Genomic DNA, 13359 nt, shown 5'->3' with positions numbered 1-13359 from the left:
TCGTAACCTGCTGTGTATTTATATACATATATTTATTATTTTGCTTTAGATCTATATCTTTATCTGTGCAATGCTCTGACTCACTTATTAACACTATTAATACAGTACATTATAACTAATATTCTTATATATATATATATATATATATATATATATATATATATATATATATATACTATTCATGCATTTAATTAATCAGCGAACCCGTTTTTCTGCGTTATCAATTGTTACATATTGTAGTATACCTAATTTACGTATTGATTATTTATTTTTCTCCATATGTATTGCCATTATATTGTAGTATAATGCACATATTTTTACATATTTATTTGTTTTTGTATAATTTTCCTATAATTATTATATTATTTCTATTCTGGGAAGGGAGCAACTGTAAAGCTTTCAATTTCCTCCCGGGGATCAACAAAAATATTTCTGATTCTGATGTTTATTTATATTTCCTCGCCGGAGAACGAAGACGCTCGCTGCTCCTCTTCTCCGCTCCGACCTGAAAGAAGGCTGCGTCATTTAGCCGTGAGAGTGACAACAAACAGTCGGTTTGTGATCTGTGGTGGATTTGTCTCACCCCGATGACATCACCACGACATCATAGGGCACATTCGCTCAGACTTGACAAAGCAGCCTCGAGGCTGCTTTTTTAAAAATGTTTTCAGAGCCCGGTGCTGAAAAACGCACCGTCTTATTATAGAAACTATATTTGTGTTCACTGTTTGGATCTGCTCGAGGGTCAGATTCTGTTTTTTTTTGTTGGTTTTTTTTTTAGTTTGAGTGACATAAAGTAAATATTCCACCGACTTACGCTGGCATCGCAAAAAAACTTTCTTTCCTACCTCGGCTCTCAAGTCAAAATCTGTCAGAGCCAATAACTTTTTGTCTCGCAGCCCATTTGTGTCTGGAGTCCTTCGCACAGCGGCTGACAACCTCCGTCTTAGAGGCTTGGTACGGATGCTAATTGGAACGCAGCAGAGAATCAGGACACGTGTTGCGTCCTCTCTCCTTGTCATCTTCTATTCTCTTTCTTCACTCAATTTCAGCTCCCAATTCCAATAAACTTTTCACCGACTCCATCTAACATCTCAAACTCATCCGTTTTTATTTTCTCTCTGTCCCTCCACCTTATCCCGCCATCCCTCTCCCTCTTCTTTTTTTTTTAAATGGGGGGGAGCGCGAGATAAACAGAACAGCCGCTCCAGACTGTGCTGTGTTATGTGGGAGGGCTCCGGTGTCAGCCAGGCTGTTTGTATGGATAGTGCATGCTTCGCCTCGGGGGCAGGGAATTTTAAATCCAAGGAAACTGATACCCGCTGAATATTTGAATATTTATTCCTTATCAGAAGCTGGGATATTAATGAGGGTAGCTGTGACTGAGAGGGTTATAGAGAGAGAGAGAGAGAAAGAGAGAGAGAAAGATGGGTGGTGACAGGAAGATGGTTTCATGTCTGAGCTGGAAGGAAGCTCATGAGCGCTGCCTGGTGTTTATCTTGGGAACTACATGAGACTACATGACAGTAACACCTGCTCTTCTGCAGTCTGGTCCCTTTTTTTTTTTCTTTTTTTAGAAAAAAGCAGGATAAAAGGAGAAGGGTTAGAGAAATAAAATCACTATATTATATGATGAATTCACTATAAAGTCACTGCTGACCATCGTGTAAAGTGCTTATATGCTTATTCAGTAAAATGACATGATATCTGATATATACAATATATAGTTGTAGTTCAACTTGTAGTTTTTGCTTGGAGTAGGCTAAAAAAAAGGTGCAAAGTGTTAGTGAGCGTAAATGTTTTTTATTAAGCTTTGAAAAGAGCACGGCTAGCTGTTTCCCCCTGTTTCCAGTCACTAAGCTAAGCTACGCTAATGGTTTCCTTGAGCTGCAGCTATTTAACGTCGATCTTCTCATCTAACCCCAGTCAGGAAATAAGCATATTTGATTTAACCCTTTTTTTACTTCAAGGAAAAATACATTTAATAATAACAACCTTTTAATTAATTTGACATTTTAATCCAACAATGGAAAATATATTGAATCAAAATGATTGAATCAGCAGCTGATCAGTATTTCTCTTATTGTGGCTCTTCTGAGACAATTTTACCGTTCAAAAGGCCGATGAAGAACAGATTAAATGTAACATTCAACGTGTTATTAAAGCATTATAATTTGTTAAATGGGTTGAAACTTAAAAAAAAACATGTTTTTCTCTGTTAATTGGCTAGTTGTTGATTTTAAATGTGCATATATGTGTCACTTTGAGACTTTGTTGGTTAAAATCAAGGATGAAGCTGCAGGAGGAACTTTCCAGGACATTTGCCATAATGCCAAAAAGCATAAAAGGTCACATAAATCAAGCTGAAATTTAAAAAAAAAAGTGTTTAAACCCTCTAGGCTCACATCACCGGTCACATTGTGCACTCTTTTACTGAAAAATCTATTTATTCCTATATATAGATCTTTTTTTTACATCAAAATCCAATATCTTTCTTCCTGGAAAACGAAATACATCAGCTGGTACCCATTTCAACCAATGATATCATGATGTCCATCAATCAATCTGCAGCTTCTCCACAAAGAAAGAGAGATTTTCAAATTCCTCCCAACGTTAGGCCCCGCCTCCTGTCCTGTTTCACTCCAAAATACGTCACAGGAAGCGAGACGTTCCAGTGTCAGCCCGACTTTACAGCAGTCAGATGTCACCAGAACATTTAAAGCGTCTTCCTTAGTGACTCTTCTCAACTTTCCCCGACTCTCGGAGTCACCGAGTCAAAGAGGCCACAACACGTGGAACCAATCTCGCCTCCCTTTATCTCCTTCCACATTCACTCTGTTGGCCCGCTCCCCGTCTTAATGGAACAATGTCGCCGCATTACCAGCGGCTCATCCTTGTGATCCTGGCTCCCCGGGGCCCCCGGTCCCCTCCCGCTGCTGTGCAAATGTAGGTCGACTGTGCTGTTTGGCGGGTCGCTTGTTTGGATGTTCTGCTGTTTTTTTTTTGTTTTTTTTTAACAGAAAAGAACTGCAGGCACCTTTCTCACATTGTCTCTTATTAATAATGATAGACGGTTTACAAAGTGTCATGATGCTACATTGTTTTTTTTATGCACGTTTTAAGTTTGAAAACACTGAAAAATGCTTTTTTTATGCTTTGCTGAGTTGGAAGGATAAAAACGTGAAGCGCGCTCGTTACTTGAGAGACGAGACACAAGAGTGGAAGATCTGTTTGGATGGAAATACACATTAAAATTAGCATTTTTCTTTTTCTGATCTTCTGGAAATTCTGTTCTTATTTGCGCTAAATTTGTCTCAACATGGAATAGTTTGACATGTTGTGAGCTGGATGAAGAAGTGATTGACGTGTGCTAAATATGAAGCGTGTTAGCCTAGCTGAGCATAAAGACTACAAACAGAGGGGGGGAGTTAGCCTGGTTCTGTCCAAATACAATAAAACTGCAGCCACCACTAACATGTTATATCATGTTGTTGTATATTCCTGCTCACTGTGATATCTCTTTCTAAGCTCTACGACAGAATTACTGATGTTTTTTTCTGGGAAACAGAGTTCCTGAAAGCATCATTTGACATTTGCAGGATCCATCGCCTCCCCTTGTTTGAAATCCTCACTTTGTCAGCTCGTTGTTCAGACCAGACGTAGCCGTACGATTCATCACAATATTCACTACAGGCACAGTTTCAAATTGCAGAAGGCTGCACTTTTTCTCTCTCTCTGGGAGAAAGATGTTCGAGACAGCTTCCCAAGCAAGGGATTTTGATGTTCTGCAGAATCTGCGGCCTGTAAACAACATATTTCCAGGCGGGGGGGGGGGGGGAGGGGAAATCATTCAAACTAAGCAGCCGGGCTGCACATCTTTCAAAAAGCTGAGAACGAAAACTGTTGTATTTCAGCCTCATATCTCAACTGCGAAATTGAGCAAAAAAAAAAGAAATTGCAATAGGCTTGTGATTTATTTTCCCCCTCTGTCAGCACTGTGCAGCCCAGAAGCAACAAACGCCTTGTTCCAAATGGATCAGCAGACGACGATAGATTTGCACTCGCATCCCTTCTCCCGTGTGTTCGCGGGGAGAGCGGCGTTCTCATCAGACAAAAAAAAAAAAACGCTAAAAGAACAAAAAGAAGAAGAAGAAAAAACGGAGGGCAGAGGGTGTTTGGAGCAGAGAGCAGAGCCTCATCCCTCTGACAAAAAAAAGCTCACTCTGATCCCTGGAACACAATAGAGCCCCCCCCTCCCCTCTCTTCCCCTTGCACCCTTGGGCCAGGCAGCAAATAATACCCATAATGCAGCATGTCTGTGACTGCCGGGAATCCCCCGTGGCCTCACTTGTCCAGCATGTAGAGGGCTGTGCCAGAGTGGTGGAGCCTATAACGCCAAGTTGCAGATGGCACACATTGTTCTTCTCGTCGAGCAGCAGCCGGTCTCGTGATGCCCTTCAGGTCTGCTGGTGTGTTTACTGTACACAACGTGTTGACACCAACACACAGACCGCCATCGTCTCCGCCGTCACGCTTTGTTTGGACTCGTAGCGGTTTTCCAAACGCAGCCGTGCAAAACAATAACCTGGCAGCACGACTCACGGTGGCTTAGATGAACCAGATACACAACGTTCCTCACAACAAGTAATAAGTCCCGTGGTGATGCTCCCTAAATAAAAGAACAAGGCACACACACACACACACACACACACGCTGCAGGTTCCTACTCCCCCGAGCTCCCGTCATCGCCTCAAAAAACAGCTCTGATGAAGGAAAACTGGGAATTTACCCACAAGAAATAAAAGCCCAAATTACATCTGGGTGCCCTGAATAATTCACAAGTCAGTTTGTGGGATGCTGCATGTGTTTGTTTGTACGTGTGTGTGTGTGTGTGTGTGTGTGTGTGTGTGTGTGTGTGTGTGTGTGTGTGTGTGTGTGTGTGTGTGTGTGTGTGTGTGTGTGTGTGTGTGTGTGTGTGTGTGTGTGTGTGTGTGTGTGTGTGTGTGTGTGTGTGTGTGTGTGTGTGTGTGTGCGCGCGCGTGTGTGCGCGTACGTGTGTGTGTGTACGTGTGTGTGTGCAATCCCCTCAGAAACAACACAACTTGTGCTAGATTTGTGGGCCCCAAAGTTAAAGGCGTGGGAATTTAAGAAGACTGATGGATAAAAACAGGTATTTGGTTTCAACTGGGGCGAGTTGCCAGTGTAGCTCCACAGCGCCCCACTGTGGTGAAAACCAAGCACAACACCGACAGACTGTTTTTTTTCTCTTTATTTTAAACGTAGAGGAGCCTTTAACACAAACATGAAAAGTAAACTTTCACTTTGGCAAAAAAATAAAATAAAAGATAGCAGCACACAGACGACAGCCAGCAACGTATTCATTCTTTACAACGAAAAAAAACAAAAGCTCACAGATCGTGCAAATACAAATAAACCTGGAGGTAGCTGTGGATATCATGCAGTGGTTTAAATACCCTCCGGTAATGAACATGGTCAAACGAGCGTGTTTTGGATGTGACTTAATGGTGTAAACATAAAAGCAGGGATATCATATAAATAACTACATAATGGCTGCGTTTGTGATAACATTCATTTTTACAGCAACGTAAAGGACAACAACTGTCCCCGGGCGTTATTTACCGTCTGCACTGGCTGGGTGAGGGACCGCTAGTCTCGCCACATATAGGCATGTGATGCGTGTGTGTGTGTGTCCGGTCCAAGCACACACTGATCCTCAGGCTGTTTATACGTCTTGATATTTATTACAGTACACCATGATGTATTCTTGGCTGTTAAATACTCCGGGGAGACTCTCAGAATAATAAATCTTTTCCACTCAGCCAACTCTCAATTTAGAAAAAAAAATAAAAACACCACCACACAGTCCAAGTTTGTCAACTTGTGCACATAAATAGTTTTTCTTTAGAAAAAGGGAATTATGGCTCCGATTGTCAGCTGCTATCCAACATTCTCGGTCCGCATGCAACTCAGGCCCGTTTCACAAACTAAGGCACTCGATCTGCAGACCGCTTAGAAGTGCAGGAGACTGAAAGGCCTCGTGACATTAGAGCCGTTTTAAAGCCATTTCTGGCAGAAAAGAAAAAAAAAATGCGTTGGTCTGTTATTCTTTTCCAATAAATTAGGTAACATGAACCTAAGGGGCCGTTATCTATATATTTAAATGAGCATTTAACTGTAACATAGCACGTGGATGAGCTAAAACATCAGATATAAGTGTCTTCCACACTGAGCCTTGAGGAGACATGTAGCCCCAAACGGGAACCAGCCGCCCCCCCATACATGGGGTCCACACAGAGGTTCCATCAAGGACCCATCACCATCCAGCCATTCCACGATTATTTTGGTCCTCTCAGCTCGTCTCGGGAGCGTGACCACGTACTCCATCTCTTCTTCCTCTTCTTCACCGCCACGTCCCGCCGCTCACACATTGATCTTCTTCAGCTGTTCATACGTGAGGAAGAACTGGATACAGAGTGAAAGTCAAGGAACATACGCAGGAGGGGAAAAAATTTGATTTTTTTTTGTTGAGCACAAGAGGCTCAGTGAGGAATTTTGGCTCTTTCTGGGACTTCAGCTCAAAGCCTGCCTTGTTACCTCAGACTACTCAGCTGTAACAAGTCAATAATCTCATTACATTCAGGCCCGGTTGGAGCGCGATGGCAACCTGACAGGCCTCGTCTTCCCTCTGTAACTCTTTGGCCTTTGCAGAAAGACTTTCATAAAGTTCACCCCCCCTCCCAGATCCTCTCTAACCAGATCCAGTGGGGGGGGGAGGGGTAGAGGTTTCACACGGTTACATAAGAGAGTTAGCCAACCTTGAGCTCAGCTTTCCTGCACTTGAAAGCATGGCTTGTTATAACATACGTCACCGAATGCATAACCCAAATTTGCAACTTTTCCCCACTGATTTCAGCGGCTCAGAAAGCTATTGCATCACACGTGTGTGTAAACAGCGGTGAGCTAATGAGATGGTTAAAGGATACAATGATGTTCCACGGTCCCAGGCGGAGCCAGTTGGGGAAGAAGCCCTTGTAGAGGGCCATGAAGCCCTCGGAGCGCCACGTCTGAAGAGAAAAACAAACATGTTAAAAACCTCATTTTATCTTATTATCCTCTGATGATCGTTCTAAAGTCCTCTTTGGGCTTTTTTTTAAGCTAGCATAGGGAAATCAGTGACATTTAAGGTCTGATGAAGATATTAAACATTACATAATTAAATATTCCTTCAGGAGGCAAAATTCAAAGTCTTAAATCTAATTTGATGCCGTTTGCTGCTTTAAACGTCTGATGTTTGTCAGTCGCAGATGAAAGTGATGAAGATGTTTGTACTTAAAATAAATGTATGAATACACACAAAGTTGTGGTAGTCACAAGAGACCAATAGAAAAAAAAACTATTGTCAAACTTGAAGCAGCAGAGGGTGAAAGTTCCAAACTTTTAGTCCCTGGAGGTGAAACTTCAAAACACTACATTTCCCAGAATGCAATCATACATATGACATTACATCTTGGACAGGAGTTATTTTCTCAGAGTTTAAAAAGCTCTCCCCGGAGACTGGGCTGAACACTGACCTGCAGTATGCAGTCCAGGGTTCCCTGGTACACAGCTCCACCTCTCTGGTTCATCATGCGTGTCCGGACTACGTCCACTGGGTTGGAGGCCAGAGCCCCCGCCAGACCACACGCAAAGCTGGACCTGCAGGACGACCAGACACACGGGGGGGTCAACTTTTCATTTCACTTTCATTTCGTCCCTTCGTTGAATACTTTGTGCTCAAAGTCAGTGCTGCGGTGCACTCGTGCTGCTGTCACACAGATGTAATCAAGCAATACTTCCTGTCAGGCTGAGAATTTAACAAGATACAGCACGTTGTGGGTTGAATAACAGAAAAAAAAAATATGGCTGCTTAGTTAGTCGTAGTAAGTACAAAGACTTGAAAACAAGATCGCTAAATCAACCTTTCATTACAAAGAAAAGAGAAAAGAAATGAGATTTAAAAAAATTAAAAAGTAATAAAACTCATTAAAAACCCTCTCTACAACATGGTGGGTCTGATAAAGTGCAAGCTTTATCTAAAGTGCTCCGTATCGTCGAAAACAAAACCTTTTTTTGTTCCTGTTTTATCACTTCAGCCACCCTGATGCCAACGTGATTGTGTGAGCAACGATTTATAGACACATATGCTGAAGATGTTTGCAATCTAATGATAACGTACAAAACGTACAACATGCTAATTGAACAGGGCTGTGTCTCCTCTATTAGTTCCACCTTAACATACTGGAATGTGTCTCGACCTGAAAACATCACAGGAGAGGCGGTTGGATCTCCAGGCGACTCTGTCAACTTACACAAAGTGTGTGTACACGTTGTCCCCCATGTGACCAGACAGGATCAGGTGCTTCTTGGTGATGTCATAGACCGGTAGCTCAACCCCGACCACGATGGCCGCCCGCTGAGCCGTTAGAGAGACACCCTGACGCGGAAGGAAAACAGGGGAAATGTTACGAGATTTTAATGTGGAACGGCGGTTGTTTTCTGAGCAGCAGAAGTGTGTGTACCTTCCACAGTCCCTTTGTTCCCTCCTGCTGGTAGATGTTGATGAAGTTGCCCATCATACTGCCCTGGATCACATTTCCCTGAGCCTGCATGCGGATCTGGAAATACAGGCCGACATAACGTGAGACAATGATTGTGTGGAGTGCTGTAGGTCCACCGAGACGAGGAGGGGGAAAGAGTCTGTTAATTAGCAACCATTGGAATGCAAATGTAGGCGAAGTGTCTCTTTAAGATCACTTCCAGGGATTCTCCGACTCTAGACTTGGTTTCGTTTAGAAAAAGGCTGCTGTTTGTCGGTTTCATGTTGACATGACGGGCGTCGCTCCAACACGCTCGAGGAAACAAACAAGAATGTGGACGCAGCGTAATTACACCTAACAGCACGGCGAGAAGAAGCAGCCGCGGCAAAAAAACATTGCATGTGGCCCAAGCACTAATCATATTCATGCACCCATATCGTTGTCAGAACACTATGTTAAGACTCAGAGGCTTCAATCTATAAATAATCCACAAGTGGGGTCGAGCTGGCACTTAGATGCCCTTCGCTCCACTCGGCACGCCACCAGACGACCGCATCTACAGCCCTGCGGCGGCGGCTACGAGCTCATCTCGAAAGCAAAAAATGTGTTTGTTTTTCAAAAGAATTACAGACTTACAGTCCTCCTTTTGCTGTATATATATTAAAAAAAAGGACATGAAATGAAGGAATACTTTTTTCTAATGTGCACTTTTACTTAAACGTAATATTTGTGTTTTTAGATTTTCTTTTATATAGTGTTGTTATTATTATGTGATACATGTTCTGTCATGTTGTGTTTTATTTATGTTTTATTTACTGATACAAAAAAGAAAACAAGGAGATAACGTAAGCCACGTGTGCAGATAGCTACCTTCAGCACATCGGTGGGGTTGGCAATGGAGGACGAGATGACTCCAGATAGAACGCCACACATGACGTTGGTCAGCAACGTCTCATCTGCAAAAAGGAGAAGAGTGTGAGGCAAGGCTGTAACTGTGAACAAGCAGCGTTTGATACGACGCATCAGGCGGTGAGTTGCATTTTGCTTTTACAGCATTTTTTTATTTTTTTTTTGCAGAAGCACAAACACAAAAAACGTGTTTAAATAGGTCACACATACATGTGCGTCGAGCCTGTGACATTTCAAGAGGAATGTGCATCTGTCAAAGGGGGGGCTGGGCCCAGGATGTATGCGGAAGTGTGTTATCGAAAGAGAGAAACTCACCCTCTGGTCTTTCAACCAGCAGCCGCTTCAAACTCTGGTATGTGCCGATTTTTATGGTCCCATAGGAGGCCTGGCGCAGCATAGCAGGAGCCAATCTGTAAAAAGTGCACAGAAATCACAATAATGGGCTTTATGGACCCTCAACTGTGTGTTTTTGTTGGCCCAGCTAAACTCTAAGACAGATCTCCATCTTTATGTAGATGATGCTAAAAGCTAGCTGGACAACAACTGTCATAAAAACAGGAAGTGCACAACAAGTTTTTTTTGTTTTGTTTTTTTTAGTGCACAACAAGTAGGATCACAAATAAGGTGTAGTAAACGTCACGTGGAGTTGGAAGACCACGATATATAGACGAGAGCCAGATCCACCGTACTGACCCTGAATACAGCGCCCGGAGCCCCTCCTCTCTTCCTATCCGCGCTATGGCATGGAGCATGCCTCGGTACCGGATCTCTCGGTACTTGCTGTCGCCTACTTGGCCTTGAACCTGAAGACGTGTCTTGGAGAGGTCTATCGGGAAGGTCCCTGTAAATAAAAACAGCGTGGTTAAACCGAGTATGTAAATAATTAACGGTAATCCGCGCGGTTCGGGCCTCCTCCGCTTCCTCCTCCGCCGCCGCTCCGTGTATCACTCACCGCACTCCGCCGTCATGGAAGCCAGTCCGCCGTAAACAAAGGGCTTCCAGTCGAGGTTAGACATTTTTACCTCCAACCGTGTAAAAATACCGACAAACGATGAAAACCACCGGAGAACCGAGAGGGGGCGTCTAAGTGAAATGCTGTAGCTAATGCCTGAAGGTGCAGTCCTTCCCTACCGGCGTTTGAGGAGTCTAGCCTCCTCGCGGCCCCTCCTGCTGCCGGGCTCGACCGAAGCCCCGCCCACCGCTCCTCCACTGGCCACCGTCTTAATGCTGCCTTCACGTGGCGTCGGAATTATGACGAGTACGTGTCGCCGACTCGGAAATCGCACATGAACGCCTCCCATGAAATTGTACTAGTGGGAAAACTCGGACATAATTTCATCCCCGAGTCCCCGAGTTGGGGTGGGGGGGACCAGAACCTTTCAACATGGCGGAGAAGAGGACACACTCAATAATGGATTGTACGTCATTCTTTCTTTTTTAAACAACAAGTTTAGACCAATTATATTTATCCATAAAAATGGACTCGCCCCCCCCCCCCCCCCCCCCCCCACAGCAAACCTTACATCTGCTTTGTTTTCGTCCCGACAACATTCTCCCAATTCCGATTTCTTGGGAAGTAGGATCTTCCGACTAGCACGTGAAGGCAGCACGCCCACTTCCCTGTTGCTAAGCAACCACACGAGAGAGTAGAGAGGAGCAGTGAGATCATAAAATAAAAGACAATGTTGCTTCCTTTGATTTCGCAATTGATTATGGAATAATTCAAGTAAAAAAAATAAGAAATTAAGAGAATGGAGACGAGGGTTTCTCCTACATGAATACATATTTTTTCACTACTTTTTCACTCTTTGCTGTGTTTAATCCATTTCCCCTACGTCACATAAAGATGCTTTGCTGAAGTACAGACACCATGAGAGCTCGTGTTTTATTTCACTCTCCATTTTTTCATTAAACAATGTTGTTTTTACTATAGCTCCCTAGATCTCTGCATCTTCTTTAATGACCCTGTGTTCCCATAAATAAACGTGATCCCAGAGAGGAAATACAACGTTTCTTCTGCCAAAGTCCGCAGAGAGGTCAGAGGCCACAGAACATCTGTAGCCCACATGGGATTCATCCTCCTTAATCCGTGCCGACGTCCAAAAGGAAACTTTCGGTTAAGTGTAGCAAAGGTGAATAAAGAATGAACAACAATAGACAATATCATTGAATAATACATCAAGCGTTACCGACAGAACTATATTCATACAGGAGGCCTCACCAATCATCCACATTATGTGTATTGCTGCCTTTCGTTTCTTATTAATATAACCTTCAGTTTCCTGAGCGTGTTGGGCCGTGACTCTTTAGCCATGACATGTGAAATGCAAACACAGTTCTTGAGTCATCTTCAGTGACCTCCACAAGAGGCAAGAATGTGAGCATTGAGGTGGAGGCCGCTGACCCGTGACACCTTTTATCCTGGGGCTGTAAATATCCAACCCAAGGAGATCTGAGACTGCCTGGGGTCCACACGGACAACCGGCTGTAATCTCTCCTCCAAAAAAGACTCAGCACCTGCAAAAGTGTAACCCAGATGTCCGTGTGCATGTTCTCCATGCATGGTCGGCGTCCTGCTGCTGTATTCTGAGCTGTGTGCTGAGAAAGGCAGAGTGACTCAGGCTCTTTCTGTCTGGGAGGTCAGGAAGCTCCCTTCGACAAACATCTTAAACATTCCCCTCATACCACCACAGTGGGAAGAGGAGCATTCTAGAGATTCCTCACAAAACCTTTCTTCAAAACCTTGAAGAACTACTTATTCCATCATTTAATCAATAGTCAATCAACATCATATCAATGTGCATTTAGCACATGTCGATGTGTCATTTTGCCAATATGTCACCGTGTGCAACTTAAATATCAATACATGTTTATGATCAGGTGGTGCTCTGCCTTTTGTTTAACGTGTTTGTGGGAGGAGGTGTGATTATTATTATTCTCAGTGTGTGTGTATAATCGGTTTATTGGGAAATTACACATGGGCCACTACTTTCTCTTCTATCATTAATCATAATGTTCCCATGTTGTCAATAACATCAAGTTTCATGTCAACTTCCATCTATTTATGTCTGTCTTTCTAAATGAAATCTAATGAAATTGTGTTTTATTAGCGTGTTTATCAAAAGAGAGCTAATTGATCAAATATGAATAAAACATGGCGTTAAAAATAAAAGCAAAACATACTCCATAAAATTAAGAAAACTCACAAATAAAGGTAGTTTTTAGTTATCTTGTAGTTCCATCTCTCTGCCACTAGATGTCAGAACAACACTAGTGTATTATTCCTCCTGTGCCTATTTGCACAGACCGATGGAACCAGCAACCAAACCACCTCTATATCAAATATAGGCCAATCAATCCCTACTTAATGAGTGCACGTTATATATGCATCCAATTAGGAAACACAGATATGTTTACAAATGCAGAGCAGATGCTGACCCAACAACGTGTGTGTAGGATTCTGTTTTTGTACGGACGACACGCTTGAGTGTGAGACAGATCTCCACAGGAAGAACACATTGCCCGTGTGAAATACCTCGGCTTCATCTTATCTGCTTTCCATCACATTTGTCCTTTCTTTCTCAGCTTCTGGGCAGCATCGAGTCTCTCCTCCTGACTGCAAGACACTCATCCAGCGCATATTTATTATGATCATATGCTAGTTGTATTGTTTGATTAATGGGTTGGCTACGGGTCAGTAACCACAGTATTGCCATCAGTACATTATTAACGACCAAGGAGAGAGAGGAGTGTGTGTGTGTGTGTGTGTGTGTGTGTGTGTGTGTGTGTGTGTGTGTGTGTGTGTGTGGACGGATGCAATGCACGGCATCGGCAAAACGGAAATAGATGCATG

The 13359-nt window shown here is 43.2% G+C and overlaps 1 protein-coding gene across 1 annotated transcript; it reads right to left on the bottom strand.

Annotated features, from left to right (window-relative positions):
- Positions 1–5251: 5251 nt before the first annotated feature.
- Positions 5252–10659, bottom strand: LOC311011737 (kidney mitochondrial carrier protein 1). Its single transcript, XM_084006864.1, has 9 exons — positions 10459–10659; positions 10200–10347; positions 9822–9916; positions 9468–9553; positions 8580–8675; positions 8370–8494; positions 7593–7716; positions 7005–7085; positions 5252–6483 (listed from the first exon to the last, which is right to left on the bottom strand). The coding sequence occupies exons 1-9, from the start codon at positions 10520–10522 to the stop codon at positions 6442–6444; spliced, it is 861 nt and encodes a 286-aa protein (XP_083862990.1). The 5' UTR covers positions 10523–10659; the 3' UTR covers positions 5252–6441.
- Positions 10660–13359: the final 2700 nt, after the last annotated feature.

This window comes from Eutrigla gurnardus, assembly GCF_963514095.1.
Source record: "Eutrigla gurnardus genome assembly, chromosome: 4".
Lineage (NCBI taxonomy): Eukaryota > Metazoa > Chordata > Actinopteri > Perciformes > Triglidae > Eutrigla > Eutrigla gurnardus.
This window is presented reverse-complemented; position numbering and strand designations above follow the sequence as displayed.

What these genes read in the sequence shown, in the direction of transcription:
- LOC311011737 (XM_084006864.1), bottom strand. Translation starts at nt 10,522, where the DNA reads ATGTCTAACCTCGACTGGAAGCCCTTTGTTTACGGCGGACTGGCTTCC. An exon ending in ACCCCACCGATGTGCTGAAG is followed by an intron (nt 8,676 to 9,467) that starts GTAGCTATCTGC and finishes CTGTATTTCCAG; the next exon opens with ATCCGCATGCAGGCTCAGGG. An exon ending in TGGGACCGTGGAACATCATT is followed by an intron (nt 6,484 to 7,004) that starts GTATCCTTTAAC and finishes CTCTGTATCCAG; the next exon opens with TTCTTCCTCACGTATGAACA.